The sequence below is a fragment of the Macaca fascicularis genome, chromosome 4 (genome assembly GCF_037993035.2).
Source record: "Macaca fascicularis isolate 582-1 chromosome 4, T2T-MFA8v1.1".
In the NCBI taxonomy this organism is placed as follows: Eukaryota; Metazoa; Chordata; class Mammalia; order Primates; family Cercopithecidae; genus Macaca; species Macaca fascicularis.
Genome location: NC_088378.1, coordinates 66,945,592 through 66,973,114, shown reverse-complemented (window position 1 = coordinate 66,973,114; position 27,523 = coordinate 66,945,592). Strand labels below are relative to the sequence as shown.

General features: G+C 48.0%; 1 protein-coding gene, 1 long non-coding RNA gene and 1 pseudogene across 18 annotated transcripts in view; 2 read left to right on the top strand and 1 right to left on the bottom strand.

Moving 5' to 3' along the window:
- Positions 1–30: 30 nt before the first annotated feature.
- The window catches only part of TMEM181 (transmembrane protein 181), a 109,945-nt gene continuing 82,452 nt past the window's right edge, over positions 31–27,523 (bottom strand). For 13 of the 17 annotated variants that reach the window (XR_012433579.1, XM_005552210.4, XM_074037346.1 and 10 more), the window contains 7 exons: positions 14,483–14,540; positions 12,538–12,640; positions 11,986–12,037; positions 7,118–7,200; positions 5,774–5,863; positions 4,233–4,299; positions 31–3,646 (listed from right to left, as the gene is read on the bottom strand). Coding sequence is in view for 14 of the 17 variants with exons in the window: in XM_005552210.4 (XP_005552267.2) it covers positions 3,568–3,646; positions 4,233–4,299; positions 5,774–5,863; positions 7,118–7,200; positions 11,986–12,037; positions 12,538–12,640; positions 14,483–14,540 (532 nt within the window). In the remaining 3 variants the exon portion in view is untranslated. Of the gene's footprint in view, positions 3,647–4,232; positions 4,300–5,773; positions 6,222–7,062; positions 7,201–11,985; positions 12,038–12,537; positions 12,641–14,482; positions 14,541–23,410; positions 27,376–27,523 lie in introns of those variants that run through there. The other 4 variants (XM_074037344.1, XM_074037351.1, XR_012433578.1 and 1 more) reach the window with 3 other exon arrangements.
- On the top strand, positions 3,577–6,266 carry LOC141410087 (uncharacterized). The gene is made up of 2 exons (XR_012433581.1): positions 3,577–4,161; positions 4,201–6,266. It is a non-coding gene; the product is annotated as an uncharacterized lncRNA (long non-coding RNA).
- On the top strand, positions 16,377–27,003 carry LOC102143514 (putative deoxyribonuclease TATDN2 pseudogene; annotated as a pseudogene).

The window sequence follows — 27,523 nt, the reverse complement described above, 5'->3', positions numbered from 1 at the left end:
AAAGAGCAAACAAATCAAGACACATAGAAGTGAATATTAAAAATTTATTAACATTTACCAGAAAGGTAGTGTCAGAATTAAGCCATTCGCAAAACACGAATTTGCTCATTCACTTTTGCCTGATGACAGCAACACTGTGATGGGGTGGCACTGTGCTCCAAGGACAGGTCCCCAGCTGAATACATGGCTCTAGAACCTCTCCTTCTGGGCTTAAAGTTTAGTGTTACTTTACAAATATTTACAGTCATTTTGTAAAAAGGCAGTTTCAGTAGCAGAAAATTCTTCTGTTTTGTAGTATGGTGTTATAGTTACCAGCATATCTCCAATGTCAAACCAAGATAAACAGCATCACAAGATGTCACAGACTCACACAACTTCCCTTTGGCCAGGGGAAAAGATTTCTTTTTTTTTCCCCCCAGAAGTCTAACCTCTAAGGCAACTGGTTTCTAAAACCCTCAAAATACACAAATACACTTTCATGTTTTAAGTCTCATCTTCACTAAATGTTCAGAGACATCCCTTTTAATTATCCCTTTTATGAGGATCTGTGTTTTTCCTGTGATAAAGGATTCAGGAAATAATTTACCACATTATAATCTATTTAACATAACTACCCTCAGTAAATAGTTCATAAAATACTTGGGGCTGGTAACATTTGTCTTGTAACCTGCTCATTTAGTGGGTTGGGTTTACATAATGTATCTAAGCTTTTACTGCAATCTGCAATTATGTACAGTAACAACCTTACAAACCTTGAATATAGTATATATATCCCCTTCTCTAGCCTTTCAAATGGGGCTTGAGAGAAAATGGCACCACTTCACTGCTGTAATGATTTAATAATAAATCAAGCAGACTTATTATCCACATGGATAATGAAGCTCTCCCTAGGGAAACTGAAATACCTCTGGTCATCTTCCAGGTTCTGCTAGACTGGACCAGTATTTAAAAAATCCCAAAGATGATGTTATTCAAGCCATTACCATGAAAGAACTAAAGTCAGCCCTTTAAGTTCGCAAAAACTTTAACATAACTACCCTCAGTAAATAGTTCATTTTTTCTTCAACAATTTTCTTGCTACTGTCAAAAGTTTCTGGCAGACTTTAGTGTTTTAACCGGATACCTATGGTACATATTCTACATGCCAAGTGCTAGAGAGTTTAAGCAAAATTTTACGTGGGGTATGTAATAAGTTGATATTTATGATATACCAGGGAAGACAAGTTGAAAATACATGACTTAATAAGAACCATTTTCCCCTTAAAGTACTAATTTTTTTCTTATTTCCAACTTAGTTACAAAAAGTAAATAAATCCCATATTTTTCATTTCACTGATGCATGAAAACTCAATGTATGAAGTCATCAGTTTATAATTACACTATAGGACAAAGATAAGTTTTAAAAAGTTCTAGTGTGTGTATGGCTAAATGCCTCAAATATTTTACATTTACTGATAAGTAACAGCATTCCAAATCATGGACAATTATTTTATAATGATTAAAAATTGTAAACTGTATCACAGAACATGTTAATCAGCACAAGTCTTCATCAGTTTACATAAAATTATAGTAGTCTTATTAGAAATTGTAAAATTTGGTAACAGAAAATTTTTTTCCATACACAGAAAAAAAAAAAAACCACATCATTGCAAATTTAAAAATCATGTAAACTTAAATTACCCTTGCAGTAAGTTGTCTTAAACATTCATATTTACAAGGTTTTTAAAACAATGTGAATGGAACCCATATTAAAAGTACATTATCACTAAAGTTTAAATTAAAAGGAAAGATACAAAGGAAAGTCATAACAAATAGTTTCTCATGAACATCTCTAAAGTCCTAGCACTACTTAACATGGATGGTAATTTGAAGCTCTGCATGGTAATCTGAGAGTCAATGCATAGATGAAGAAAAAAAGTAGGTACTGTTTGGGATGCGGAACTATCATCTTCTGGACCTCAATCACCAAGACAGCATCAGTCAGGTTGCCCACAGTTACCAGATGTTAATAGACGTGTGACTGCAGAGGTGAAGAGGAAAGCATAGGAGACGTCCACACGAGACTTCTATATGGAGTCCTTGACTGAAAGGAACGGGGAAGCTCCAGGGCTTTCTATGATGCCACAGATTCAACGGTGCCAAGGACTTCACAGAGCAGGTCATCCCTATCTGACCGCTATGTGACGCATGGAGGACAGGGAACCCCTTCTGGAAGCACGAGTTGCCTTCTACCCAAATACGTTTTCCATGAACCATTTAAAACATTTTACTTTTCATTTTGTTTCCAAATATGAGTTTTAAAAACTTTTTGCCAATAACTAATCTAAAATATTCTATCAATCTTTCATGAAGCTTTATTTATTTATGAATGACACGGGTTCTCGCTCTGACATCCAGGCTGGAGTGCAGTGGCGCAATCATGGCTCACTGCAGCCTCGACCTCCAGGGCTCAAGCAATCCTCCCACCTCAGCCTCCTGAGTAGCTGCGACTATGGGCATGCCCCAGCATGCCCGGCTGACTTTTTAAATGTTTTATAGAGACGGGGTCTCCCTAAGTTGCCCAAGCTGGTCTCAAACTCCTGGGCTCAAGTGATCCTCCTACTTTGGCCTCCCAAAGTGTTGAGATTACAGGTGTGAGCCACTGTGCCTGATCCCTCATTTAGCTTTTATTTAAATAAATAAATAAGGCTCTGTGGCATTTCATATTCAACAGAATTGCAGAAACTGCCATTTATTGGAATGATAAGGGTTCCTCTCCTGCCCAATTTACCACCCACAGGGAAATCCATTTAGTGATGTGTGTACACACAGGCCCCTGAAAAGCACCATGGCAATAAGACCTTCCCCACAAGGAGTTGGTAACCTGTAAATTACCTTAGCCTTTCCTTATTCAACTTATCAAACCCTCCTCAGAACTCCACACTATTACTTCCCCTTTGGTGACGTGAAGGGCTGGAACCCAGGCATCCCCCATTCCCGATGAGTCACAACACACACTGCACCAAACGCAGTCCATGTAAGTGACCAATCACTTCAGCCACCTGGTTACCCAGGACACTGGCTACTCAACGAGGAAGGACTGCCCTGAAGCGGCCACAGATAAGGCTTCCCTTTGAGTTTAAAAGGCCAAAAAAACAGTACCAGGGAGAAGGGAAGAAAGAGGGTGAGGCTGCCACGCTGAGGACCTAGTCACAGGCGGCCCGTGAACTTGGAATCAGTGAATGATCACAGAAAAAAAAAAAGTACGTAATTCACTCTACTAAAAATGTGTGATTTCCTCCTCATCACTGAAAACATGCTCTCTCATCTGTAATCTTCGTAAAAAAGGATTTGGCTGTTGAAACTTGTTATCAGCGCCTCTCTTCTCATAGCCACCAAGACAATAAATTTAGCTAAACATTTAAATTTGCCCTCAGTTTTGGTTTTCCTTTAAAAAAATATGTAAACAAATGAGGAACAGGAAATCTCTGCTTATAAGAAAAGTCTGAATATAACAGGGGAAGGTCAGCAGACGGTCACCGGGGAAAGCATCCAGGCACCTTGTCGCCTTGCTGGGCTGGCCAGGGCTCAGTCACTGTCTGACTCCTCCTTGTACTTGGCCCGAATGGCCTGGCCGTTCTGCAGCGGCATTTCTTCATAGTCACTCCTGTGAGGAAAGAGACCTTTGAGACCGTCTGACTTCTGACAGCTCTTTATTCACCTCTTCCACACTGACACACCATCCCTGCAGGAATTCGACCACAGCTTTGCTTCCTCAATTTTCTATCTCCAACTGCTACTGCTGCTGACCCCATCCTCCTCTCCCCCACCCCCAGTTCCCAGGACCTATGAGTCCAGAGAGCACAGTTCTTCCCGTGGCCAGCACACCCCACAGGTAGCCAGCAGAAAGGAATACCACCACATCTAAGCCCGAATACTGTGAAAACAGAAAACCACGAGCCACTCGACACTCCAAAGTAAATGCTTTCATACCTTAAAAATAATTTTAGAATAGTAACCCATTCAGTAAACATGCAAGGCCATGCTGGGATGCCCAAGGTGTGCCGGCCTTCTGAGGGACAGGCGCTGGGATGTGCGAGGTGCGCCAGCCTTCTGAGGGACAGGGGCTAGGATGCCCAAGGTGTGCCAGCCTTCTAAGGGACAGGGGCTGGGATGCCCGAGGTGCGCCGGCCTTCTGAGGGACGGGCTGGGATGCCCAAGGTGCGCCGGCCTTCTGAGGGACAGGGACTCACCCATAAATCACATCATCATCGGAATCATTCAGCATGGAGAAGGCAGGATTGTCTTTCAGCTGGGACTCTGAAAACCAACAAGAGCATTTTCATCTCAAGCAACTGACGTGATGAGACTGGACAGGCAGGATGTTGTCTCAGACAAAGGATGGGAGTCGGGAAGAGCTGGATTCAAATTGCAGATGCTGCCATCATCAAATCTCATGAGGCTATTTTCTCATCTACAAGACAGGGCTGGCCTGGCATGCCTGGCAGGGACGTCCTGAAGGCTGAGGGAGGCAGCCTGTGGGAAGGAGCAGGCAGGCTGCCGGTGCCCGCGGGCGAGCTGCCTCCTGTTGACACGGGGAGTGGGGAGCCGAACACAGGCCCCAGGAGACGCGGCTCTGCCCTGCCTGCCCCGGCCCAGTCCTTGGACTTGCAGCGAGCTGCTTCTTCTGTAACATGGGCATGATTATAAGTTTATCATAAAGTTGCTGTCAAGCTTCAGTGAGACGCCGTTTGTGAAAGTGCCAGCACACTGTAAGATGTCGGGGGGTGCGGGGGGCTGCCTATGTTCTAGAGAGCTCCCATCCTTTTCACTCCCTGTGAAAGAGGGTTGTTTTGGTTTCATTATTGGGTGACTTTCTGTATGTTTTGGCTTTTCTTTTTAATGGTCACAACACTACTACAGATGTTCCTTGACTTACGATGGGGTTATGTCCTGATAAACCCATTGTTAAGTTGAAAATATCATTAAGTCAAAAATGCATTGACTACAGCTAAGGTACCGAACATCGCAGCTTAGCCTATTCTGCCTTAAGTGTTATTACCTTAGCCTTTAGTTGGGCAAAATCATCTAATGCAAAGCTTATTTAATTTTTGTTTTAAGAGAAAAGGTCTCATTCTGTCCCCGAGGTTAGAGTGCAGCGGCGTGCTCATAGCTTACTGCAGCCTCTCCTCTTGGGCTCAAGTGATCATCCTTCCTCAGCCAAAAGAGTAGCTGGGATTATAGGCACGTCACCACACCTGTCTAATTTTTAAATTTTTTGTAGAGATGGGGTCTCTATTTTGCTCCCCAGGCTGGTTTCAAACTCCCAGCCTCGAACAATCCTCCTGCCTTGGCCTCCCAAAGTGCTGGGATCAAAGGATCAAAGCCTGTTTTGTAATAAATGTTGACCATCTCATGAATTTACTCAGTGCTGTACTGAAAGTGAAAAACAGAATGGTTGTTTGGGTATTCAAAGTGTGATGTCTCCTGAATGTGGATTGCTTTTGCACCTTTGTAAAGTCAAAAAATCCCCAACCGAACAGCGTAAGCTGAGGACTGACACTAACAAAATGAGTATGTTAACTGTGTGGGAAGGACACAACGCAGGTTCTACGTATGCTGGCCCCCAACTCACCTCAGAGCTCAACATTTCAACTCACTGTCTCTCTGCCAAGAGAAGTCACTGGGAATCACAGTGCCCACATGAATGGGAAACCCAGGAAGTGGGTCATGGAGGAACACAGGCTTCTGTGCCCGCTACCTGGCCAGCAGCCCAGACCCCAGGGTGGCTTACCATAGAGGGCATTCTTCGACGGAGAATATACAAAGGCCAAGGTGTAGAGATAGAAGTTCAACAGGCCATAGAAAGATAAGAACTCGGCTGGTGGTGCTGTCAAGGGAAGGAACGCGGCATCTGGACACATCAGTCAGAGGCTGTGCCTCAGCCCGACCGCTCCTCCTGCAATCAGCAGCCCCTTCTGGTGCCAAGCCCCTGTCAGTGACTGGGGGTCCCTAACCCAGACGTCAGGACTCCACAGTTCAAGCCCACAGCCAGGGGTCACAAGGACTCTTCAAAGTCACAGTAAATAACAGATCAACTGTGGCCTCTCACATCAGTGGAAACCTAGCTCCACTGAGCCATCTGGTGGCGATCCTGTCACCGGCACCGAGCGCAGGGCCAGAAGAGATGAAGTTACACGAAAAGGGCAGGAAGGCCACGGGCAAACAGCAAATCAAGGTCTCTAGACACAATAATGAAATAATGAAATAAAGAATTAGAAACAAACTCTCAAACCAATTGTTCTGAATATTTTCTGGATTACAGACCCCTATGAAAATCTGATAAAAGCTTAGCATGAAATTCAGTCACAAAAATTTGAAAAAATTGTGTATTAATTCATGCATTAATTGGGACATAAAAAATCCCAAAGAACCCAAGATTTAAATGATTAACTCCTGAAGTGTCCCCAAAAAGGAGTATGTGCCAACAAGCACACACATCACCTCTCCGACTTCTGGGCGAGGCCAGGGCTCCCTGGAGGCAACAGCCCTGCCCCACTGGCTTCGGGCACAGCGGGAATCGAAGGGGGTCTTAATATTTTATGAGCTCTTCCCTACAGACACAGGCTCAACTTGCCATGACTGTCACCCCTATATCTCAGTGATGATGAGAGAGAGACCCCCGGGGCAGACAGGAGGTGCACGCCAGCCCTCAGCCACCCCACAGTGCTCTGCTGGAGGGCAGAGGGGGCTTGGAGCCCCGTGGTGTGGAGGGGCGACCGCACCTCATTTACCTCATGGCGCCTGCCCCTCTGGGTGGAAAGCAGGGTGGTGTGGGCACGCTCCAGAGCACCAGCCTCCCTGGGTTTGGAACCGGGTTCTGCCACCCAAAACCTGACCTGGGGGAACTACTGAGCCCTCCAGGCTCAAGCTTCTTGTGTACAGAGGAAGGACAGGCTGCCCTGTCCCTGGGCTGCAGCGGGGCCAACTGAGATGCCTCTCAGCAGAGACGAGGCCTCCGGAGAACAGGGCGTGGGGAGCTGACTTGTCTCCTCTTCAAAGGGGCATATCTGAGCCACTAACCGCTGCAATGCTAAGCAAGCCTCCTGCAGCCAGGGCCCTCCAGTTAAAAGGATATAATTCTGGTAGTGAGTTGACAGCTCTGCTACAAAATTGTCTTGTAGTACTTGTGCTCCAAATCTCAAATAAAGGATGACGATGCTGAAAAAGACAGAGGAACAGAGACAATATGTCAACATGCATGAAAACGGCATTCGCTTCAGAGAATTCTCTATTCATCCCATTCAACTTTTTGGTCTGTACATTATGATTTCCGTATGGGTACTTCCACACACGCGCACAGACGCACGCACACGCACACACACAGAGAGCCCCTGCCTCTGGTTTTTGGTCTCGGATCTAGGCAGGCTAGACCCACCGGCCAGCTGCAGGGACACGATGAACCCTGATGCGGACCCCATCACACTCTCCCTACTTGGGGCCTTGAAGCCCCCCTGGCACATTTCCTCCCTGCTCTCGCTCTCGTAATTCAGGTTTTCGAGACCATCTCTGGTGACAGAGTCCCCCTCTCCCAAGAGAAGCCCGTTTCTCCTTCATCACAGCTCCCCTTTCAAACACAGGGATGCCTCCCCGGTCAGTTCCAGTGACTCGCACAGCAACGAAGGCAGCACCTTTGGTTCAGATTGGTTCAGACTCCCACCCGGTGACAGATGACAACAGAGGCCTCAGGTAACAGGTCCATAGGCTCCTTCTCCGCCAGCCTTCCACCTCACCTCCCACATGCCACTCTCAGCCAGACGGTTTCATTAACATGTGCACCAGACCCTCTCACCTCCCAGCTCAAGACCCTCTGGCGGTCTCCTAGCACAGAATGGAAACCAGACTCAAGAGCTCGCTCTGCCTCCCACCGTGCCCACGCCTGCTTGTCTCCAGCCATGCTGGTCTCCAGCGACACTGCTGTCTCTCCACCTCGCCATGCTGATGCTCACCCAGGCTGCCTGTTCTGCAGCCTGGAGCAGCCACCCCACAGCTTTCAGGGATCCTCCTCAGGTCCTCGGCCAAATGTCACCTCCCCAAGAGACACATCCCTAAACCACTCATCTGAAGTGGACCCTTCCCGTCCGCAAGTCACATCTTCGTTTCGTCTGCCGCATGGCCCGCAGGGGGAATGTATTTAGTTGTTTGCCACTCGTCTCCCTCTGTGAGAACATAAATCCCGTGACAGAGAGAAGCCTGTCTGCCAGGAGACACTCAGTAACTATTTGTAGGATAAATGAGTCCTGACACCAGCGTGAAGAAAGATCACAAGGCAGGGCAACCTCCGAGACGGAGGTCACCAGAAGTAGACAGTAGCTCCCAACTTGGGGACTAGGTAATTTGAGGGTGAGGGTGTGTGAGAGTGATGTTGTGAGGTGAGAGTGAAGGTGTGAGAATGTGAGGGTGAGAGTGAGGGTGTGAGAATGTGAGCGTGTGAGAATGTAAGGGTGTGAGAATGTGAGGGTGAGAGTGAGGATGAGAGTGAGGGTGTGAGAATGTGAGGGTGTGAGGGTGAGAGTGAGGGTGTGAGAATGTGAGGGTGTGAGAATGTGAGGGTGTGAGAATGTAAGGGTGTGAGAATGTGAGGCTGAGAGTGAGGATATGAGAATGTGAGGGTGAGAGTGAGGGTGTGAGAGTGAGGGTGAGAATGTGAGGGTGTGAGAATGTGAGAGTGTGAGAATGTGAGAGTGTGAGAATGTGAGGGTGAGGGTGTGAGAATGTGAGAGTGTGAGAATGTGAGAGTGTGAGAATGTGAGGGTGAGAGTGAGGGTGTGAGAATGTGAGCGTGTGAGAATGTGAGAATGTGAGGGTGAGGGTGTGAGGGTGTGAGAATATAAGGGTGAGTGAGGGCGCGATAATGTGAGGGTGTGAGAATGTGAGAGTGAGAGTGAGGGTGTGAGAATGTGAGGGTGAGAGAGGGTGTGAGAATGTGAGGGTAAGAGTGAGGATGTGAGGGTGTGAGAATATGAGGGTGAGAGTGAGGGTGTGAGAATGCGAGGGTGTGAGAATGTGAGGGTGTGAGAATGTGATGATGAGAATGAGGGTATGAGAATGTGAGGGTGTGAGAATGTGAGGGTGTGAGAATGTTAGGGTATGAGAATGTGAGGGTGAGAGTGAGAGTGTGAGAATGTGAGGGTGAGAGTGAGGGTGAGAGTGAGGGTGTGAGAATGTAAGAGTGTGAAAATGTAAGGGTGTTGAGAATGTGAGAGTGAAAGTGAGGGTGAGAGTGAGGGTGAGAGTGAGGTTGTGATAACGTGAGGGTGTGAGAACGTGAGGGTGTGAGAACGTGAGGGTGAGATAGGATGTGAGAATGTGAGGATAAGAGTGAGGGTGTGAGGGTGTGAGAATGTGAGGGTGAGAGTGAGGGTGTGAGAATGTGAGGGTGACAGAATGTGAGGGTGAGAGAATGTGAGGGTGTGAGAATGTGAGGGTGTGAGAATGTGATGGTGAGAGTGAGGGTATGAGAATGTGAGGGTGTGAGAATGTGAAGGTGAGAGAATGTGAGGGTGTGAGAATGTGAGGATGAGACTGAGGGTGTGAGAATGTGAGGGTGTGAGAATGCGAGGGTGAGAATGAGGGTATGAGAATGTGAGTGAGGGGCAGGGAGTGTGAGGGTGTGAGGGGATGTGTGAGGGTGTGAGTGTGGGTGTGAGCGTGTGAGAGGGGCGAGGGTGAGGGTGGGAGGGTATGTGAAGGTGTGAGGGAATGTATGAGGGTGTGAGAGTGTGAGGGGGTATGTGAGGGTATGTGAGGGTGTGTGAAGGCGTGAGTGAGGGGTGAGACGGTGAGGATGTGTTTGAGTGTGAGGGTGAGTGATGGTGTGAGGGTGTGAGGGTATGAGTGAGGGTGTGTGAGGATATGAGAGTGGGAGAGTTTGAGTGAGGGTGGGAGGGTGTGATGGTGTGAGGGTGTGTGAGGTGTGGGGGGTGAGGGTGTGACAAGATGTATGAAGGTGTGTGTGTGTGAGGGTGTGAGGGGGTGTGTGAGGGTGCCTGCGAGAGGGTGTGAGGGGTGAGGGGGTGTATGAGGGTGTGAGGGAGTGAGTGGGGGGGCTGAGGGTGTGACAGGATGTGTGAGGGTGTGTGTGAGGGTGTGGGGGGTGAGGGTGTGACAGGATGTGTGAGGGTGTGTGTGAGGGTGTGTGAGGGTGTGTGAGGGTGTGAGGGGGTGTGTGAGGGTGCCTGTGAGAGGGTGTGAGGGGTGAGAGGGTGTATGAGGGTGTGAGGGTTGAGTGTGGGGGAGTGTGTGAGGGTGTGACGGGATGTGTGAGGGTCTGTGTGAGAGGATGTGAGGGAGGGTGTGAGGGTGCCTGTGAGAGGGTGTGTGTGTATGAGGGTGTGAGCGGGTGTGTGGGTGGGGGTATGTGAGGGTGTGACGAGATGTATGAGGATGGGTGTGAGGGTGAGGGTGTGAGAGGGTGTGAGGGGGTGTGTGAAGGTGTGAGGGGGTGTGTGAGGGTGTGAGACGGGATGTGTGAGGGTGTGTGAGGGAGTGTGTGAGGGTGCCTGTGAGAGGGTGTGAGGGTGCGTATGAGGGTGAGAGAGGGTGTGTGGGTGGGGGTATGTGAGGGTGTGACGGGATGTGTGAGGGTGGGTGTGAGGGTGAGTGAGTGTATGAGGGTGTGAGGGGGTGAGTGAGGCTGTGAGGGTGTGAGGGGGTGTGTGAGGGTGTGAGGGGGTGTGTGAGGATGTGCGTGAGGTGTGAGGGGGTGTGTGAGGGTGTGAGTGTGGGTGTGAGAGTGAGGTTGGGTGTGAGGGTGTGAGAGTGAGGGGGTGTGGGTGTGAGGGTGTGAGTGAGGCTGTGAGGGTGTGAGTGAGGCTGTGAGGGTGTCAGAATGAGGGTATGCATGAAGGTGAGAATGAGGGTGTGGGGTGAGTCAGTTGTGAGTGAAGGCGTGAGTGAGGTTGTGTGAGTAAGCCTGTATGTGAGGTTGTATGGCCGTGTGTCTGAGACGTCAGAGAGGACAGCATGCACATGTAGCCCTGAACAGAGACTAATAAACACACATGCCGCATTATTCTGAGTGAATTCTGATGCTGAATGAAATTTGAGTTCAAGTCTGAGCTGAGTTCACACTCCAGTGGTGGTGGACGGCCCTGGATACCTATCTCAGTCCTTGCCCTCCACAAGGTAGGGACCCCCAGAGCCCACCTGGAAAGCTTGGACAAGGGCCGACCTCCCAAAGGCCGCCTGTCACTCCCATAAAGGAAAAGAGCCGACATCTACTTATTTGCCATCCAAACAACCTAAAAAGGAAAGCAGCAGCTAGATTTTTCCGTCCTCTGGATTCTGATTTTAGGAGAAAGAGACAAACCATAAACCACCAAGCAATTATCTGGAATCTATTCAAAGAAACAACTTCCCAGCCTGCTCTGTTACTCTACCAACTGGCCAGCACTGGTCCCCAGGGAGGTCTGGAGCGCTCAGGCCAGGCCAAGCCTGCCCCGAGAGACCTCAGGCTGACCCCACTCCCTGACACAACAGGACCAAGCCTGCCTCACCTCCCATCTCCCCCAACGGCGGCAACAGAGCATGCTGCTCAAGGGTGTTTGCTGTCCTAACTCATGCTTAGAGTCCTGTCCTTGGGACACCCCAAGGATCCCAAGGTCCCCAGTGCCCTCACGTCCATCTTGTGATTTTCCAACCGTCCAGCAGGTGACTGTGAACACGGCACAGGTGGCAGGTGGCACAGCTAGAACAGAACACGCCCAGCACGGGGCGAGTGTGCGAGTGAATGTGCTCCAGTCCCCCGCCACTTACAACAAACACATGCTCTCCAGGCTGATGGCTGCTCTCAGCTGCCCACCCTTGGTGGGAGGCCCTCTAACCTCATGAGTCAACTGGGCTAGAAGTACCCTGAAATCTACTCCACAAAAGGAGGGAACAGATACTCCTGACAGTAAAAGAAAAATTCCGTTTTGCTCTTTTCAAGAAATAAGGTCTTCTTACCTAATGACAAGTACTACAAAAGTCAACGCGGTCAAAAATTTTAACCTGAGATCTGAAAAAGAAAGAAATTCTCATTAACAACCCTGGATGTAAATTCCACTCTCATTTGATTTTGAAAAACATAAAACAAAAATGAAGCAAAGCTCTTTGGACAAATGCTCCTCCCTCCAGACATGGCCGGAGTCACCTGCAGCCCAGGAGAATGTTAGTCCCTTCCCAGGGCCAGGGTGGTGTCCAGGGAGGCCACAGCCACCATCCTCTGGTGGGACGGATTCAGGGAAGGATCCCCCAAGCTCAGGGTGACTCGCTCTGCTCTGCAGGGTGCAGTACTGCAGGACCCAGGCTGCTCTGAAGGCCCCAAATGCCAGACTAACCTGTTAGGTCTGTTGTGGCTCCCAGAGACCACGTACCCTGGTCCCCAGTCTGTGGGATGGACCAGTCCCTGGGCTCTCAAGGAAGGCCCCTGGCTTAGGAGACTCCAACCACTTCTTCTCCCACCCGAGTCACTCCCAAGCCACCCCTGCACCGACTGATTCTGAAAGGGGCACTTACCTACATAAGGCATGTGACGTAGCTCAGAACACGCCCGCACTATCAAGAACAAGAGGTACAGGACGTACACCGCTGCCACCACCATGAAGAAGACCTTCATTCCCTAGGAGGGCACAAGGCAGCACTGGAGTCAGAACAGGGCCTCTGCAACCTTCTCCCCGCACCACCACAGGCAGCAAAGCCACAGGTTTTTAGAAGGGACTTAAATCCCAAACGTCCCTCCAGGAAGCAGAACAACGGCTCCCACCTGGGACCATCCGCTCAGTCCCACTGCGAGCACATGCAGCTCCCGAGGTGGACAACACCCCAGGCCTTGCAAATCAGCAGGGCAGAGCCCAAACTCCTCCCACCACAGACCTGTCCAGGCACAGTGGGTGCTCAGACCGCGGCGGCCACTATCTGTCTCTCTCGCCCCTGGGGGTGAAGGGCTGGCTCCCCACGCTTCCCCTGCATGTGGGAAGGTGGCACATATCCAAGAAAGGACCCAGGCTAGGCCCTGAGAATCCACGCACCGTCTCAACCATCAACCATTCCGGACCTCTCTTTTCTTATCTGTGACATGAGGGGCTTGAATTAGATGCTCTACAGGACCTAAGGTCTAAAAGTGCACAATTTTGTAATGTTACAGCAAGACAAAGCCCTTTTCTGAAGACAGAGTTGTAATGGGGAGGGCAAGCCCGTGGGTTCTGACAAGGACCAAGCTGTGGCGTGGACAGTATCTTTGGACACAGTCCCCGCTCCTCAATGACTCTGGCCCACGCCATCCCCCCAGCCCTTTCCTGTCCTCTCAGCACCAGAGCTCCCCTCCTACGGTCAAGGCTCAGAACACAGGACAGCACAGCAGGAATCGGGATCATTTTTCTCGAGAGCACCTGAGTGACTTGAGCTGGGACCTTATGTAAAGCAAAGGGACTGGACTAGACCAGCAGGTTTAGCACTGAGAAGGCTCTGTTCTCCAGTGTCTCCTTCAGCAACAGACGTGGGCCCTGGGGTCTGTTCTGGAGCCCACAGACCTGGTGTTCCCCGACACCTGACTGGGAAGGGAAGAGCAGCCGACCACAACCACAGTGACGGGGCTTCAGCTGTGTCCTTCCAGGGACTGCCACTGTGTCAGCCACAAACCAAAGACTGGAAGTAAAAACATTTTTTTAAAGAGCTTTTCTAGGCCGGGCGCAGTGGCTCAAGCCTGTAATCCCAGCACTTTGGGAGGCCGAGACGGGCGGATCACGAGGTCAGGAGATCGAGACCATCCTGGCTAACACGGTGAAACCCCGTCTCTACTAAAAAAATACAAAAAACTAGCCGGGCAAGGTGGCGGGCGCCTGTAGTCCCAGCTACTCGGGAGGCTGAGCCAGGAGAATGGCGTAAACCCGGGAGGCGGAGCTTGCAGTGAGCTGAGATCCGGCCACTGCACTCCAGCCTGGGCGACAGAGCGAGACTCCGTCTCAAAAAAAAAAAAAAAACAACAACAACAAAAAAAGAGCTTTTCTGCTGGGTACACAGTGGCTTACGCCTATAATCCCAGCACTTTGGGAGGCCAAAATGGGTAAATCACTTGAGGTCAGGAGTTGGAGACCAGTCTGGCCAATATGGTGAAACCCTATCTCTACTAAAAATACAGAAACTAGCCAGGTGTCGTGGTGCACGCCCATCGTCCCAGTTCCTGAGAAGGCTGAGGCAGAAGAATCACTTGAACCCAGGAGGCAGAGGCTGCACAGTGAGCTAAGATCGCACCACTGCACTCCAGCCTGGGTGACAAGAGCAAGACTCCATCCCCCCAAAAAAAAGAAAAAAATGTTTCCCCAAATCTTCCACCCTTGAACTTTCTATGCAGTCCTTCCCAAGTAGTCAGCAAGCTCAACAGAACAATTTAAGTCACAAATTTCAGTAATTTTATAAAACAGCATTAAGAAGAAAAATTGCAGGCTTCATGAACAATCCTTACCTGGAAATTCCCGGTGTCAACTCGGTACTGGTACATTGGATCATGTAATTCGTTAACTCTGAAAATTGACATTGTAAATAACTGCAGATTAATAACTACCTTTTTATTTTACATTTTTTCTCACTGACTTTCTGGTTTTTGTACTTATTAATATAAACTACTTTCTACCAATAGTGAAATATTTTTACAAAGCAATCCTAAATTTATGAGAAATCCTCAATTTCGTATTTCACATGGAAAAAGCATACAGTCCTACCAAATGTCCACAGGTATCAGTGTTGGAAAGTTGCAGTATGTTTTATTACACAAAGCCCTATACTATTTCTCTTACAGTTTTAAAAGCTGTTTTTCCGGTCACCTTTTTAATGGCACGAGTACTAAAAAATAGACAAGTAAACAAAGAAAGCAATAAAAGCAAATAGAAACTTCCATGAGATTTTCAAAATGAAAATGAGTGGCTGAGACGACCGGGAATTGGGGACAGGGGACTGGAGCAGACGGGGTGACTCGCTTGCGTCACTGTGGCATGAAACTAGGCATGCTGGGCTCCAAAGTCATACCCGGAAACGGAGCTACTCCGTCGAAGTCCTGTTCATGTGAACCAGGCTGCTACCACACTAGGCTTCCGCTGTGGGGCCGTTTTACAGGACAAAAGCACTCACAAAGATCCAGCGTGGGAGCGGGCACAGGGCTTGAAAGTGTGTGGACGCAGCAGAGCATCGGTGGACAGTGGAGAGCCAGGAGCCACCTAAGATTCACTCCTACAACAAGGGCTTCTCTCTCCAAGGGCGAAATCAAAAAGGACATGGTCTTTTTCATTTTCCATCTTAGACCAGTACAATTGTGGATTCTCCATAAGTCATTTAAGCAGAAACAAATTTGTCAGTTCAAGCCACACAGCTGTCCGCAGTTTCAGTTAATGAAGATCAACTGCAGTCAGAAAACATTAAATGGAACATTCCAGAAAAGGGCATTTCCTAAGTTTTAAATTGCATGCCAATCTGACAGCACGATGACATCTTGCACCATCTACCCAGGGACGGGCGCCACCCCTTTATCCCGTGTACCCTGGGGCTGCAAATGCGGCTCACCTGTCAGCCACATCATCTGCTCCTGACACACAACCACCGACACTGTCGCGGCTGTGTGACCCTCCCGACACATCACAGGAAGCTCAGGAGCAGCCCAGCCCTATGTCACGATGCCTACACCATTCCCCTCACCTATCCCACACACCGGGACTGGGCCATCTCACATCATCACCAGAAGAATACAGGCTATTTTGAAAGAGAGACAGCAGGTCACACAACTTTTATTATAACATATTGTTACAGTTTTTCTATTTTATTACTTATTATGAGCCTAACATATAATCTTTATCATAGGTATGTATGTATACGGAAAAACATACCAGAGGGCGGGCACTGGGGAGGTCAGAGTGGTCTCATCTTGGGCAGAGGTCGGGCCGGGCAGAACAGTGTGGGTGGCCCAACGGGGCAGGCATGGCGGGTGTCTGGGCCTCGGCAGCCAGGTGGGCTGTCTGGAGGCGGCCTTGAGGGGTGCGGCTGGCTCTGAGGGGCGCTTGGGCCCCTTCCAGCCCAGGGCAGCTGGGTGAGCTGCAGGAGCCCATGGGTCAGCAGCCATGTGTGAACCTTAAAGCCCCTTGCGGTCTTCTGAAGTGCTTTGACAGCTCTGGGCTTTGTACTGCAAAGTAATCAAAGCGCTTTGTAGCCCCAGAGCAGTTAGGCATCTCTAAGCAGCCTGCACAGACAGAAGCATTTGGTGATCTCGGAAGCACACTGAGCTCGGAAGCCACACCGAAGCCTTTCGTAAATATCGGAGCATTCTGACTTCTCCAAAGCACTTTGGCATCTCTGAAACTGTGAGAACTGTGATGGGCAGTGGGAAGAAGGAGGAAGGGGGTCCATGGTGCTGGATTGGCACGAGGTCAAGTACCACGCAGGAGCATGCGGGAAGGTGTCCTGGCAAGCGCAGCTGCCTCTGGGAGCCTGGTGATGTGGCCCCTCAGCCGGTCAGTTCAGAGCTCTGTGTCGCGTTCAGGACGGGCTGGCAGCCCCAAGCGCGTGAAAGCCCAGGAAGAGGATCATGTGGCTTGCTTCGCCGAGATTCTCCTGGGGCTCATCCCACCACAGAAGTCACTCCTCCTCGACAGAGCAGGAGCACCATCATCTTGGACAAACACCGCCACTTTCAGTTCCAGCTCCCTTTCTAACCTCACGCATTTCAAGGAAATCACTTCAAACAACAAGCAGCCAGAAAAAAGCAGATAGTAAAACACAGATAACACAGCTGGGCACAGAGTAAGGGGGGAAAGTCTCTTGGGTAACCACCAAACTTCACAGTCATACCATGGGCCCCAGTAAAACAGTGGGCCCTAATAAGCACATTCCTTTCCCTTTAGGTGCACTACAGGGAAACACAGGCAAGCTAAAGCAGACTTGGTGGGTATGCCTGCAGCTGCAGGAAGATGTATGGGAACAGACACAAAACTCTCCCTCCCAGATAAGCAAGACAGAGAGACACAGAAACATTTCGAGCCTCTGATAGGCTCTCCCACCCTGAACCCTTAAATACACTAAGCCTGTAAGAGACAGCACCTCCGACCTAACTCGGCCACAAGGCCCTCTCAGGTTTATTGTCCAAAATAAACCTGTTTTTGACTGTTGAGTCGCTTTTCGTGTTTCTTTCCTCTTTAACGCTTATATTTGGTGCTGAAACCCAGGACGGATGTTGGGGGCAGAGGCTCTCCTGCAACCCAGGAAGCAGTGGGCAGCGACAGCTCGTCCTGAGTTAACTCCTGGATCCTGAGAGTCTCTGGCCACACACCCCATCTCTTCTGTTGCTTCATTTTTTGAGCAATTTGTGTGAGGAGGACAACTAATCGGAAGGGGACTGCGAGGCTTGGGCCGGGGCTACTCCCCAGTGGGCTCTCAAAACCCTCAGGTCTCAGGAATCCACCTCCAACCGCCGGCAATGGGTTATTTCACTCCCTAACCCTTGCTCCCTCTTCCTCCCTCTTCTCTCTCTCCCTCTCTTCCTCGCGCACTCCAGTTTGGGAGGCCCTTTGCTGATATCAACAGGAACATCCAACATCAGACACTAATTCAGCTGGCTGGTAAGATCTGCCTTCTCCTGGCTTTCTCGCGGTACCTGAGAAAGTTCTGCCTGCCGTCCTGGTCCTCAGAGGACCAGTGGGACTAAGTTAGAGGACATCTTGGGGACACCCAGTTTCTTCTCAGCTTAACTGTTCTCTTTGGAAAGAAGATTCCGGGTCTGTTTTGTCTGGGGATACCTAATAAAAATAGACCCACTCGGCCTCCTCTCACCAGTCCACATGGTGCCAAACCATCCACATTCCCACGTCTCCCCTCTGGGCTGTCTCCTTCACAACCTCGCCAAACTTGGCTCACAGGGAAGCCTAAAGCCAAAGTGTTTAGCTTTTATTGCAACACAGCCTGGACCCAATACAAATGAGATAGTAACAGCCGATCGCCTGAAAACGGCACCCTTTTAACTTTCAGATTCTCAGGGACCTCGACAATTTTATCACCAGGAATGGCAAATGGCAAGAGATTCCCTATATTCAGGCTTTCTTCTACCCTCCCTATGTCAAGCTTGCACCCTGAGTGACATCCTTTTTTTTTTTTTTTTTTTTGAGACGGAGTCTCACTCTGTCATCAGGCTGGAGTGCAGTGGCGCAATCTTGGCTCACTGCAACCTGTGCCTCCCAGGTTGAAGTGATTCTCCTGCCTCAGCCTCCCAAGTAGCTGAGACTACAGGCGCCCGCCACCACACCCGGCTAATTTTTTGTATTTTGTACAGACAGCATTTCACCATGTTGGCCAGGATCGTCTCAATCTCCTGACCTCATGATCGGCCTGCCTTGGCCTCCCAAAGTGCTGGGATTACATGCGTGAGCCACCGTGCCCAGCTGACATCCTTCTCTTTAAAAACAAAACAAAACAAAACAAAATGAAAAACCCTCCGCAGGTCTCTCCTTCCTCCAAAACCCCTTTAGACCTTGCACGTGAACCCCCTCCACACTCAACCCTCTGCATTCTGTTCCTTGCCCATCCGACCCCCTGCCCCTCCTGCCCCAAAGTCCTTAGCCCCAAACCCCGCCCCTCCTCATTTAATTTTAAAATTAAATTGAACAGCTTAAGTAAATTTTAAAAAAGATTGTAAAAATTAATCCTGTAAAGAAAACTGTGTGTAAACATATTTATTAAATTCAAAAGGGTATTATATGGATTTTTTTTCTATAATTACTAAAATAAAAGCACAAGGTTTTCTTAAAATGCCCAATCTACTCTTTAGCAAAACTTGTCAAGGGTCATAACAGGTTAGTAAAAACCTCACTTCATGGTCAAATTGGTTAAAATTAAATAGGATTGCTGGTTCATTCCAAGGTGGCCGAATAGGAACAGGTCCAGTCTACAGCAGCCAGCGTGAGCGAACCAGAAGATGGCTGATTTCTGCATTTCCAACTGAGGTACCGGGTTCAACTCACTGAGACTTGTTGGAAAGTGGATGCAGCCCACGGAGTGTGAGCCGAAGCAAGGCGGGCCATCACCTCACCCGAGAAGTGCAAGGGGTCGGGGAATTTCATTTCCTAGCCAAGGGAAGCTGTGACAGAAGGTACCTGGAAAATTGGGAAACTCCCGCCCTAATACTGTACTTTCCCAATGGTCTTATAGCAAACAGCACACAAGGAGATTATATCCCGTGCCTGGCTCGGCAGGTCCCACGCCCACAGAGCCTTGCTCACTGCTAGCGCAACAGTCCGAGATGGAACTGCGAGGCAGCAGCAAGGCTGGGGTAGGGATGTCTGCCATTGCTGAAGCTTAAGTCAGTAAACAAAGCAGGTGGGAAGCTCGAACTGGGTGGAGTCCACCTCAGCTCAATGAGGCCTGCCTGCGCCTCTGTAGACTCCACCTCTGGGGGCAGGGCATAGCTGAACAAAAGGCAGCAGAAACTTCTGCAGACTTAAACGTTCCTGTCTGACAGCTCTGAAGAAAGCAGTGGTTCTCCCAGCACGGAATCTGAGACATAAGAATGGACAAACTGCCTCCTCAAGTGGGTCCCTGACCCCTGAGTAGCCTAACTGGGAGAATTTCCCAATAGGGGCCGACTGACACCTCATACAGCCGGGTGCCCCTCTGAGATGAAGCTTCCAGAGGAAGGATCAGGCAGCAATACTTGCTGTTCTACAATATTTGCTGTTCTGCAGCCTCCGCTGGTGATACCCAGGCAAACAGGGTCTGGGGTGGACCTCCAGCAAACCCCAACAGACGTGCAGCTGAGGGTCCTAACTGTTAGAAGGAAAACTAAAAACAGAAAAGAATAGCATCAACATCAACAAAAAGGACATCCACACCAAAACCCCATCTGTATATCACCATCATCAAGACCAAAGGTAGATAAAACCACAAAGATGGGGAAACCAGAGTAGAAAAGCTGAAAATTCTAAAAACCAGAGCGCCTCTTCTCTTCCAAAGGATCACGGCTCCTCGCCAGCAATGGAACAAAGCTGGATGGAGAATGACTTTGACAAGCTGACAGAAGTAGGCTTCAGAAGATCAGTAATAACAAACTTCTCCAAGCTAAAGGAGGATGTTCAAACCCATTGCAAAGAAGCTAAAAACCTTGAAAAAAAAAAACAAATGGCTAACTAGAATAAACAGTGCAGTGAAGACCTTAAATGACGTGATGGAGCTGAAAACCATGGCATGAGAACTACATGATGCATGCACAAGCTTCAGTAGCTGATTCAATCAAGTGGAAGAAAGAGTATCAGTGATTGAAGATCAAATGAATGAAATGAAGCAAGAAGAGAAGTTCAGAGAAAAAAGAGTAAAAAGAAATGAACAAAGCCTCCAATAAATATGGGACTCTGTGAAAAGACCAAATCTATGTTTGATTGGTGTAGTGAAAGTGAGGGGGAGAATGGAAAAGTTGGAAAACACTCTTCAGGATATTATCCAGGAGAACTTCCCCAACCTAGCAAGGCAGGCCAACATTCAAATTCAGGAAATACAGAGACCACCACAAAGATACTCCTCGAGAAGAGCAACCCCAAGACACCTAATTGTCAGATTCACTAAGGCTGAAATGAAGGAAAAAATGTTAAGGGCAGCCAGAGTGCAAGGACGGGTTACCCACAAAGAGAAGATCATCAGACTAACAGCAGATCTCTCCGCAGAAACTCTACAAGCCAGAGGAGAGTGGGGGCCAACATTCAACATTCTTAAAGAAAATAATTTTCAACCGAGAATTTCATATCCAGCCAAACTAAGTTTCATAAGTGAAGGAGAAATAAAATCCTTTGCAGACAGCAAATGCTGAGAGATTCTGTCACCATCAGGCCTGGCTTACAAGAGCTCCTAAAGGAAGCACTAACCAAAAGGAAAAACTGGTACCAGCCACTGCAAAAACATGCCAAATTGTAAAGACCATCAATGCTAGGAAGAAACAGCATCAACTAACAAGCAAAATAACCAGCTAACATCATAATGACAGGATCAAATTCACACATAACAATATTAACCTTAAACATAAATGGGCTAAATGCCCCAATTAAAAGACACAGACTGGCAAATTGGATAAAGAGTCAAGACTCATCAGTGTGCTGTATTCAGGAGACCCATCTCACATGTAGAGACACGGATAGGCTCAAAATAAAGGGATGGAGGAAGATCTACCAAGCAAACAGAAAACAAAAAAAAGCAGGGGTTGCAATCCTAGTCTCTGACAAAGCAGACTTTAAACCAACAAAGATCAAAAGGGACAAAGGGCATTACATAATGGTAAAGGGATCAATGCAACAAGAAGAGCTAACTATCCTAAATATATATGCACCCCGTACAGGAGCACCCAGATTCATAAAGCAAGTCCTTAGAGACCTACAAAGAGACTTAGACTCCCACAGAATAATAATGGGAGACTTTAACACCCCACTGTCAACATTAGATCAATGAGATAGAAAGTTAACAAGGATATCCAGGACTTGAACGCTGGTCAGCTCTGCACTAAGTGGACCTAATAGACATCTACAGAACTCTCCACCCCAAATCAATGGCATATACATTCTTCTCAGCACCACGTCACACTTATTCCAAAATTGACCACATAGTTGGAAGTAAAGCACTCCTCAGCAAATTTAAAAGAACAGAAATCATAACAAACTGTCTCTCAGACCACAGCCCAATCAAATTAGAACTCAGAATTAAGAAACTCACTCAAAACCAAACAACTACATGGAAAATGAACAACCTACGCCTGAATGACTACTGGGTGCATAACGAAATGAAGGCAGAAATAAAGATGTTCTTTGAAACCAATGAGAACAAAGACACAACATACCACCCTCTCTGGGACACATTTGAAGCAGTGTGTAGAGGGAAATTTATAGCACTAAATGCCCACAAGAGAAAGCAGGAAAAGATCTAAAATTGACACCCTAACATCAAAATTAAAAGAACTAGAGAAGCAAGAGCAAACAAATTCAAAAGCTAGCAGAAGGCAAGAAATAATTAAGATCAGAGCAGAACTGAAGGAGATTGAGAGACAAAAAACCCTTCAAAAAAAAAAAAAAAATCAATGAATCCAGGAGCTGGTTTTTTGACAAGATCAATAAAACAGACTGCTAGCAAGACTAATAGAGAGAATCATATAGACGCAATAAAAAATAAAGGGGAGGCCGGGCGCGGTGGCTCAAACCTGTAATCCCAGCACTTTGGGAGGCCGAGATGGGCGGATCACGAGGTCAGGAGATCGAGACCATCCTGGCTAACACGGTGAAACCCCGTCTCTACTAAAAAAATACAACAAAACTAGCCGGGTGACGTGGCGGGCGCCTATAGTCCCAGCTACTCGGGAGGCTGAGGCAGGAGAATAGCGTGAACCCGGGAGGCGGAGCTTGCAGTGAGCCGAGATCCCGCCACTGCACTCCAGCCTGGGCGACAGAGCAAGACTCCCTCTCAAAAAAAAGAAAAAAGAAAAAAGAAAAAAAAAAAAAAATTAAAGGGGATATCACCACCAACCCCACAGAAATACAAACTACCATCAGAGAATACTATGAACATCTCTACGCAAATAAACTAGAAAATCTAGAAGAAATGGGTAAATTCCTGGACATATACACCCTCCCAAGACGAAACCAGGAAGAAGCTGAATCCCTGAAGAGACCAATAACAGGCTCTGAATTTGAGGCAATAATTAATAGCCTACCAACCAAGAAAGTCCAGGACCAGACGGATTCACAGCCAAATTCTACCAGAGGTACAGAGAGGAACTGGTAGCATTATTTCTGAAACTATTCCAATCAACAGAAACTAAGTATACTCCTGTAGGTAGGATTTTAAAATGTTTGTTTCTCTCTGCCTAGTTCCTCTAGAATTTGAAAACTAGTTATAAGTATTCTCAAACTACAACAATATTGTTGTTTGCATCAGTGCAATAAGACTCTATTTTCTTGTGTAACAGAACACAATTGGAGAAACTGGTCATTTTGCCAAGGCTTTGACTGGAATGGTGTGCTCTCCTTTAAGGAATCGAACTTGACTTAGGTAGCCAAGAAAGCCCCTGGAAACTGGCCTCATATTTTGGGTACACAGTCCCTGTACTGGGTTTCTGACCTGTGCTAAGCAAAGCATGTCACTTTCTGACAGGCCAGGAACCCCAAGTTATCTTGAAACCTCAAGAGGAAAGGAATTTGCCCAACTCACAGGTATTTAATGGTCCAAATCAATGGCTGGGTTTGGCTTTGGAAAGTCTTATCTCGGGTTCCTTCTATGGAAAAAATTTCCATCAAAGCCAATTTAAAAGGCATATATAGCAAATAATTACTCTTGCTGCACTGTATACAAATAATAATTAAGCCGAGTATAATAAAGCAAACCAGTCCTATCATGATTTGTCTTTTAATAAAAATGGGAAACTGGAGAGAGAAAATTAGGTTTCAAAAACTATAGCACACCTGTTAAATTCTAGTCTTGACTGATGTTTTCCAATTTTTACTGTTTTCTACAGTTTAAATTACATCTGTCACAGGAATCAACTCCTGCATACATCACACTCAAGTCAAAGCCTGAAAAGCTGAGGAAGCAACTCCTAACAGCCCAGAGGAATGTCCTAAATATCAATGTAAAGAAACAAGAAATCTTAACCGAAAATCATAAAAAATAAGTAACTGAGTGAACATTACGCATCTGACTCAGTCTCACTCCTACCTCACCAAATACTTTTTGTCGTTTCTACCACTCCTTTTAAGCCAAATATTAAAGCTTTTTTATGGAAATTATTTACTACGCCACCCTTGCGGGACGCTTTACTTGACTATTTACAGTAGGACCATACGCTAGCATCCTGAGGGTGGGATATCAGACAGACAGTCTCAATTACTGTAGCATTTTGCTTTATTACTATCCTTATAGCAGGAATAAGTTACTAACAAAAAATAACACATGGGTCTTTTCAAATGTGTGCCTCTGCTTCTCACTGGGAAAATGTGGCTTCTATCTCAACCAATCAGGCCTCCTAAGAGACACTGCTAAAAATCTCAAAGAAAGGGTTAAAAGGCTAAGCGAATACCAAAACCAGCAAATAAATTACTGGTTTGGGAACAAAAATCATTCCACGGGTCATCCCATTCCTGCGCCCTCTCCTAATAATATGCCTAGGACTAATGTTTTTACCCTGCCTAACTAACCTTTTTCAAAGATTCTTAACTGACAGGAGCATGGCTATTTCACAGACAACTACCCAAAACATCTACAGACAGCACCGCTCCTGCAGTCAATCCAAGACCAAAGGACTCTCCACCTCTCCCGCCCAGCAGGAAGTAACCAAAAAGAACACGTCACCCCTGATCCTTTTATAACTATAGGGTCTGGAATGACAGAGCAGGAGCACCATCACCTTGGATAAACGCCACCACTTTCAGTTCCAGCTCCCTTTCTAACTTCATGCATTTCAAGGAAATCACTTCTATCAACAAGCAGCCAGAAAGAGCAGACAGTAGAACACAGATAAGACAGCTGGGCACAGAGGGAGGGGGGAAGTCTCTTGGGTGACCACCAAACTTCACACTCACGTTTTGGGAGTGTAAATGGGCCCCATAGAAATGGGCCCCGGTAAAAAAGTGGGCCCTAATAAGCACATTCCTTTCCCTTTATATGCGCTCAGACAGACAAGCTAAAACTGGACTAGCGGGTGGGGAGGGGTTCCCTGCAGCTGCAGGAAGATGTATGGGAACAGACACAAAAACTCCCCCTCCCAGATAAGCAAGAGGAAGAGACACAGAAACATTCCAAGTCTGTGATAAGCTCTCCTGCCCTGAACCCTTAAATACTCTTAGTCTATAAGAGACAGTGCCTCTGACCTAACTCGGCCAGAAGGCCCTCTCAGGTTTACTGTCCAAAACAAACCTGTCTTTGACTGTTGAGCCACTTTTCCTGTTTCTTTCCTCTTTCTTTAACTCTTACACTCCTCCCACATTCCTCGGGCACAGGTGTGGGTGGGGCCACCACCAAAGGCTGCCTGATTCCTGATTCAGAGCACTGGAGGGGGGGTCCTTTTGTCAGGGGGAACCCTTCCACATCCTACCAATCCCTCTCTAGAAGAAATAGCTTCTCTAGAAAAGGAAGCCTGCAGTTTTAAGGTTGATTCCAAAGACAGTTGTTGTAACTCCATGAACTCTGAATTTGCAGCTGAAGGTGAGTCAGAATGTCATGACTGAGAATCCCAACAAGGTCCAGAAAAGCAAGCGGGATAGACTTCGAGATCAGGGCTCCACAATGATCCACCTGAAGGCTAACCAGGACATCCAGGGGAAATCGATGCCGAAAAGGAAGGGAGAGGCTGTCACTAGTGCAAATCCAAGCATAGCAGAGTGTCCCAGTTGTGGAGAAGAACCAGCCAGGAGTGAAGGACCAGTCAGGACTGAGAAGGAACAGCCAGGAGTGTCACAGTCACCCCTGCTCAGAAGGATAAAGAGTCAATCCCAGAGGTCAGTGGAGAAGGACAAGACCGTGCCAGAGACGGGCAGCTTCTATGACAGGAGAGTAGTTACAAACTCTCAGGAGAAACCCATCAAGGAGCCCCCTGGGGACCAAAGGACAGTCACTGACAAACGCTCTCCACCCCTAGAGTTTTTGGATGACTCCCATTTAGAAATCCAAAAGCATAAAGATAGGGAGGTGGTGATGGGGCACCCCTCTACAGGAAGCAACTGGTCTGATGTGGAGATCTCCACGGTCAGATTCTCTCAGGAGGAACCCGTCTCGCTGAAACCCTCAGCCATTTCAGAGCCTTCTTTCTTTGCCACTATGTCATGTACCTGCCACATCTGTACAGTAGTACTTGGCGCATGTCAGCTAGTGCACCAGCAGCCCCACACCTTCCAGCCACCTCTCTGTGGGCAGCAGCAGCAATGACACAGTGCAGGCCGGGAGGAGCAGCCGGAACGCCTGAGTGATTCTTCCCCCAACTCTGCAATGAGCTCCCACAACAGCTCCTGAGATGTGGAGGCCTCAGAGGAAGGCAGCTCCTAGAATTCCCATTCATTTCACTTCTCCAGAAACTTGGGAGGAAAAGAGGTGAAGCAGAAAAAAACATTCCAAGGAGACGCCTCCACGTCCTTGTGGAGGACACGCATCCAGTTCCCTGCCAATGAGCCACTGGGAGCCAAGCCTACAACAGGGCTTCATTGATACCCATTGTCACTTGGACACGCTATCTTCCAAGTTGTCTTTCAAAGGGACCTTGACTAAGTTCAGAAGAATTTACAGCAGCTCCTTCACTAAGGAATTTCAGGGTTGCATCTCTGACCTCTGCCATTCTCATACCCTGACAAATTGCCTGTGGGGAGAGCTGTTCAAAGAGGATGTGGTCTGGGGGGCCTTTGGCTGTCATTCTCATTTTCCATGCTACTACAGTAAGAGTCAGGAAAGAAATCTTTTACAAGCCTTAAGGCATCCCAAGGCTGTGGCATTTGGAGAAATAAGCTTCAATTACTCCTTCAAGTGCACCATGATTGTCCCAGAACATCACCAGGTATTTAAGAGACAGCCTGAGCTGGCTGTGTCTCTAGAGAAGCCTTGGTGATCCACTGCCGGCAAGCTGACGAGGATCGGCTGGACACCATGAGAAAATGTGTGTCCTCTGACTACGAGATCCATAGGCATTGCTTCACCGCAGCTACCTGGCCATTGAGCCCCTGCTGAAGTACTTTCCCAATGTCGGTGGGCCTCACGGCGGTCCCGACGTACTCCTCCACCTGGGAAGCCTGGGAAGTGCTGAGGCAGATCCCACTGGAGAAAATCATCGTGGAAACGGATGCTCCCTACTTCCTCCCACGCCAGGTTCCCAAAAGCCTTTGCCAGTATGCCCACCTGGGCCTGGCCTTGAAAGCAGTCCCAGAGATCGCCAGAGTCAAAGATCCAGTCTCCCACACCTTGGCCATTTTGCGTGAGAACACCAGTTGCCTCTACAGTCTTTAAGCAGAGAGGATACAGTCATTGGGAGTCTCCCAGAAAAGGGCAACCAGCCACCTGACATAATATAGGCCGGCCTGAAGTATGTGTCCCAGGGGAAGGATGTGTTTGGAGGGCCGACTGGACACAGAAAACCAGGACAGGATATTTTTCCTCGAAGTGGGTCATGAGGCTTCAGCTTTTGGGTGGGGGTGTGGAATGAGGGGCAAGGGGACTGCCCGTAATAGCACTGGGGTTTTGAGTCCCAGGCAAAATGCTCCAGGGCGGGAGCAAAGAAGAAGTGTGACATGAGGGTACAACGAGTTTGCCAATCCAAATCCTGTTCTCTGCAGCCTGTGCTTTTGAGCAGCCTGTGACTAAAGTCACCCTCCTACTCGTCTAAAAAAAAAAAAAAGAAAAACATAGTGTAGGTATACATAGGGTATAAACAGCTATATATATAAGGATCAGTACTATCCAAGACCGCAGGTAGTTGCTGGGGATCTGGGAACAAATCCCCCAAAGACAAGGGGGGGTCTACTGTGTC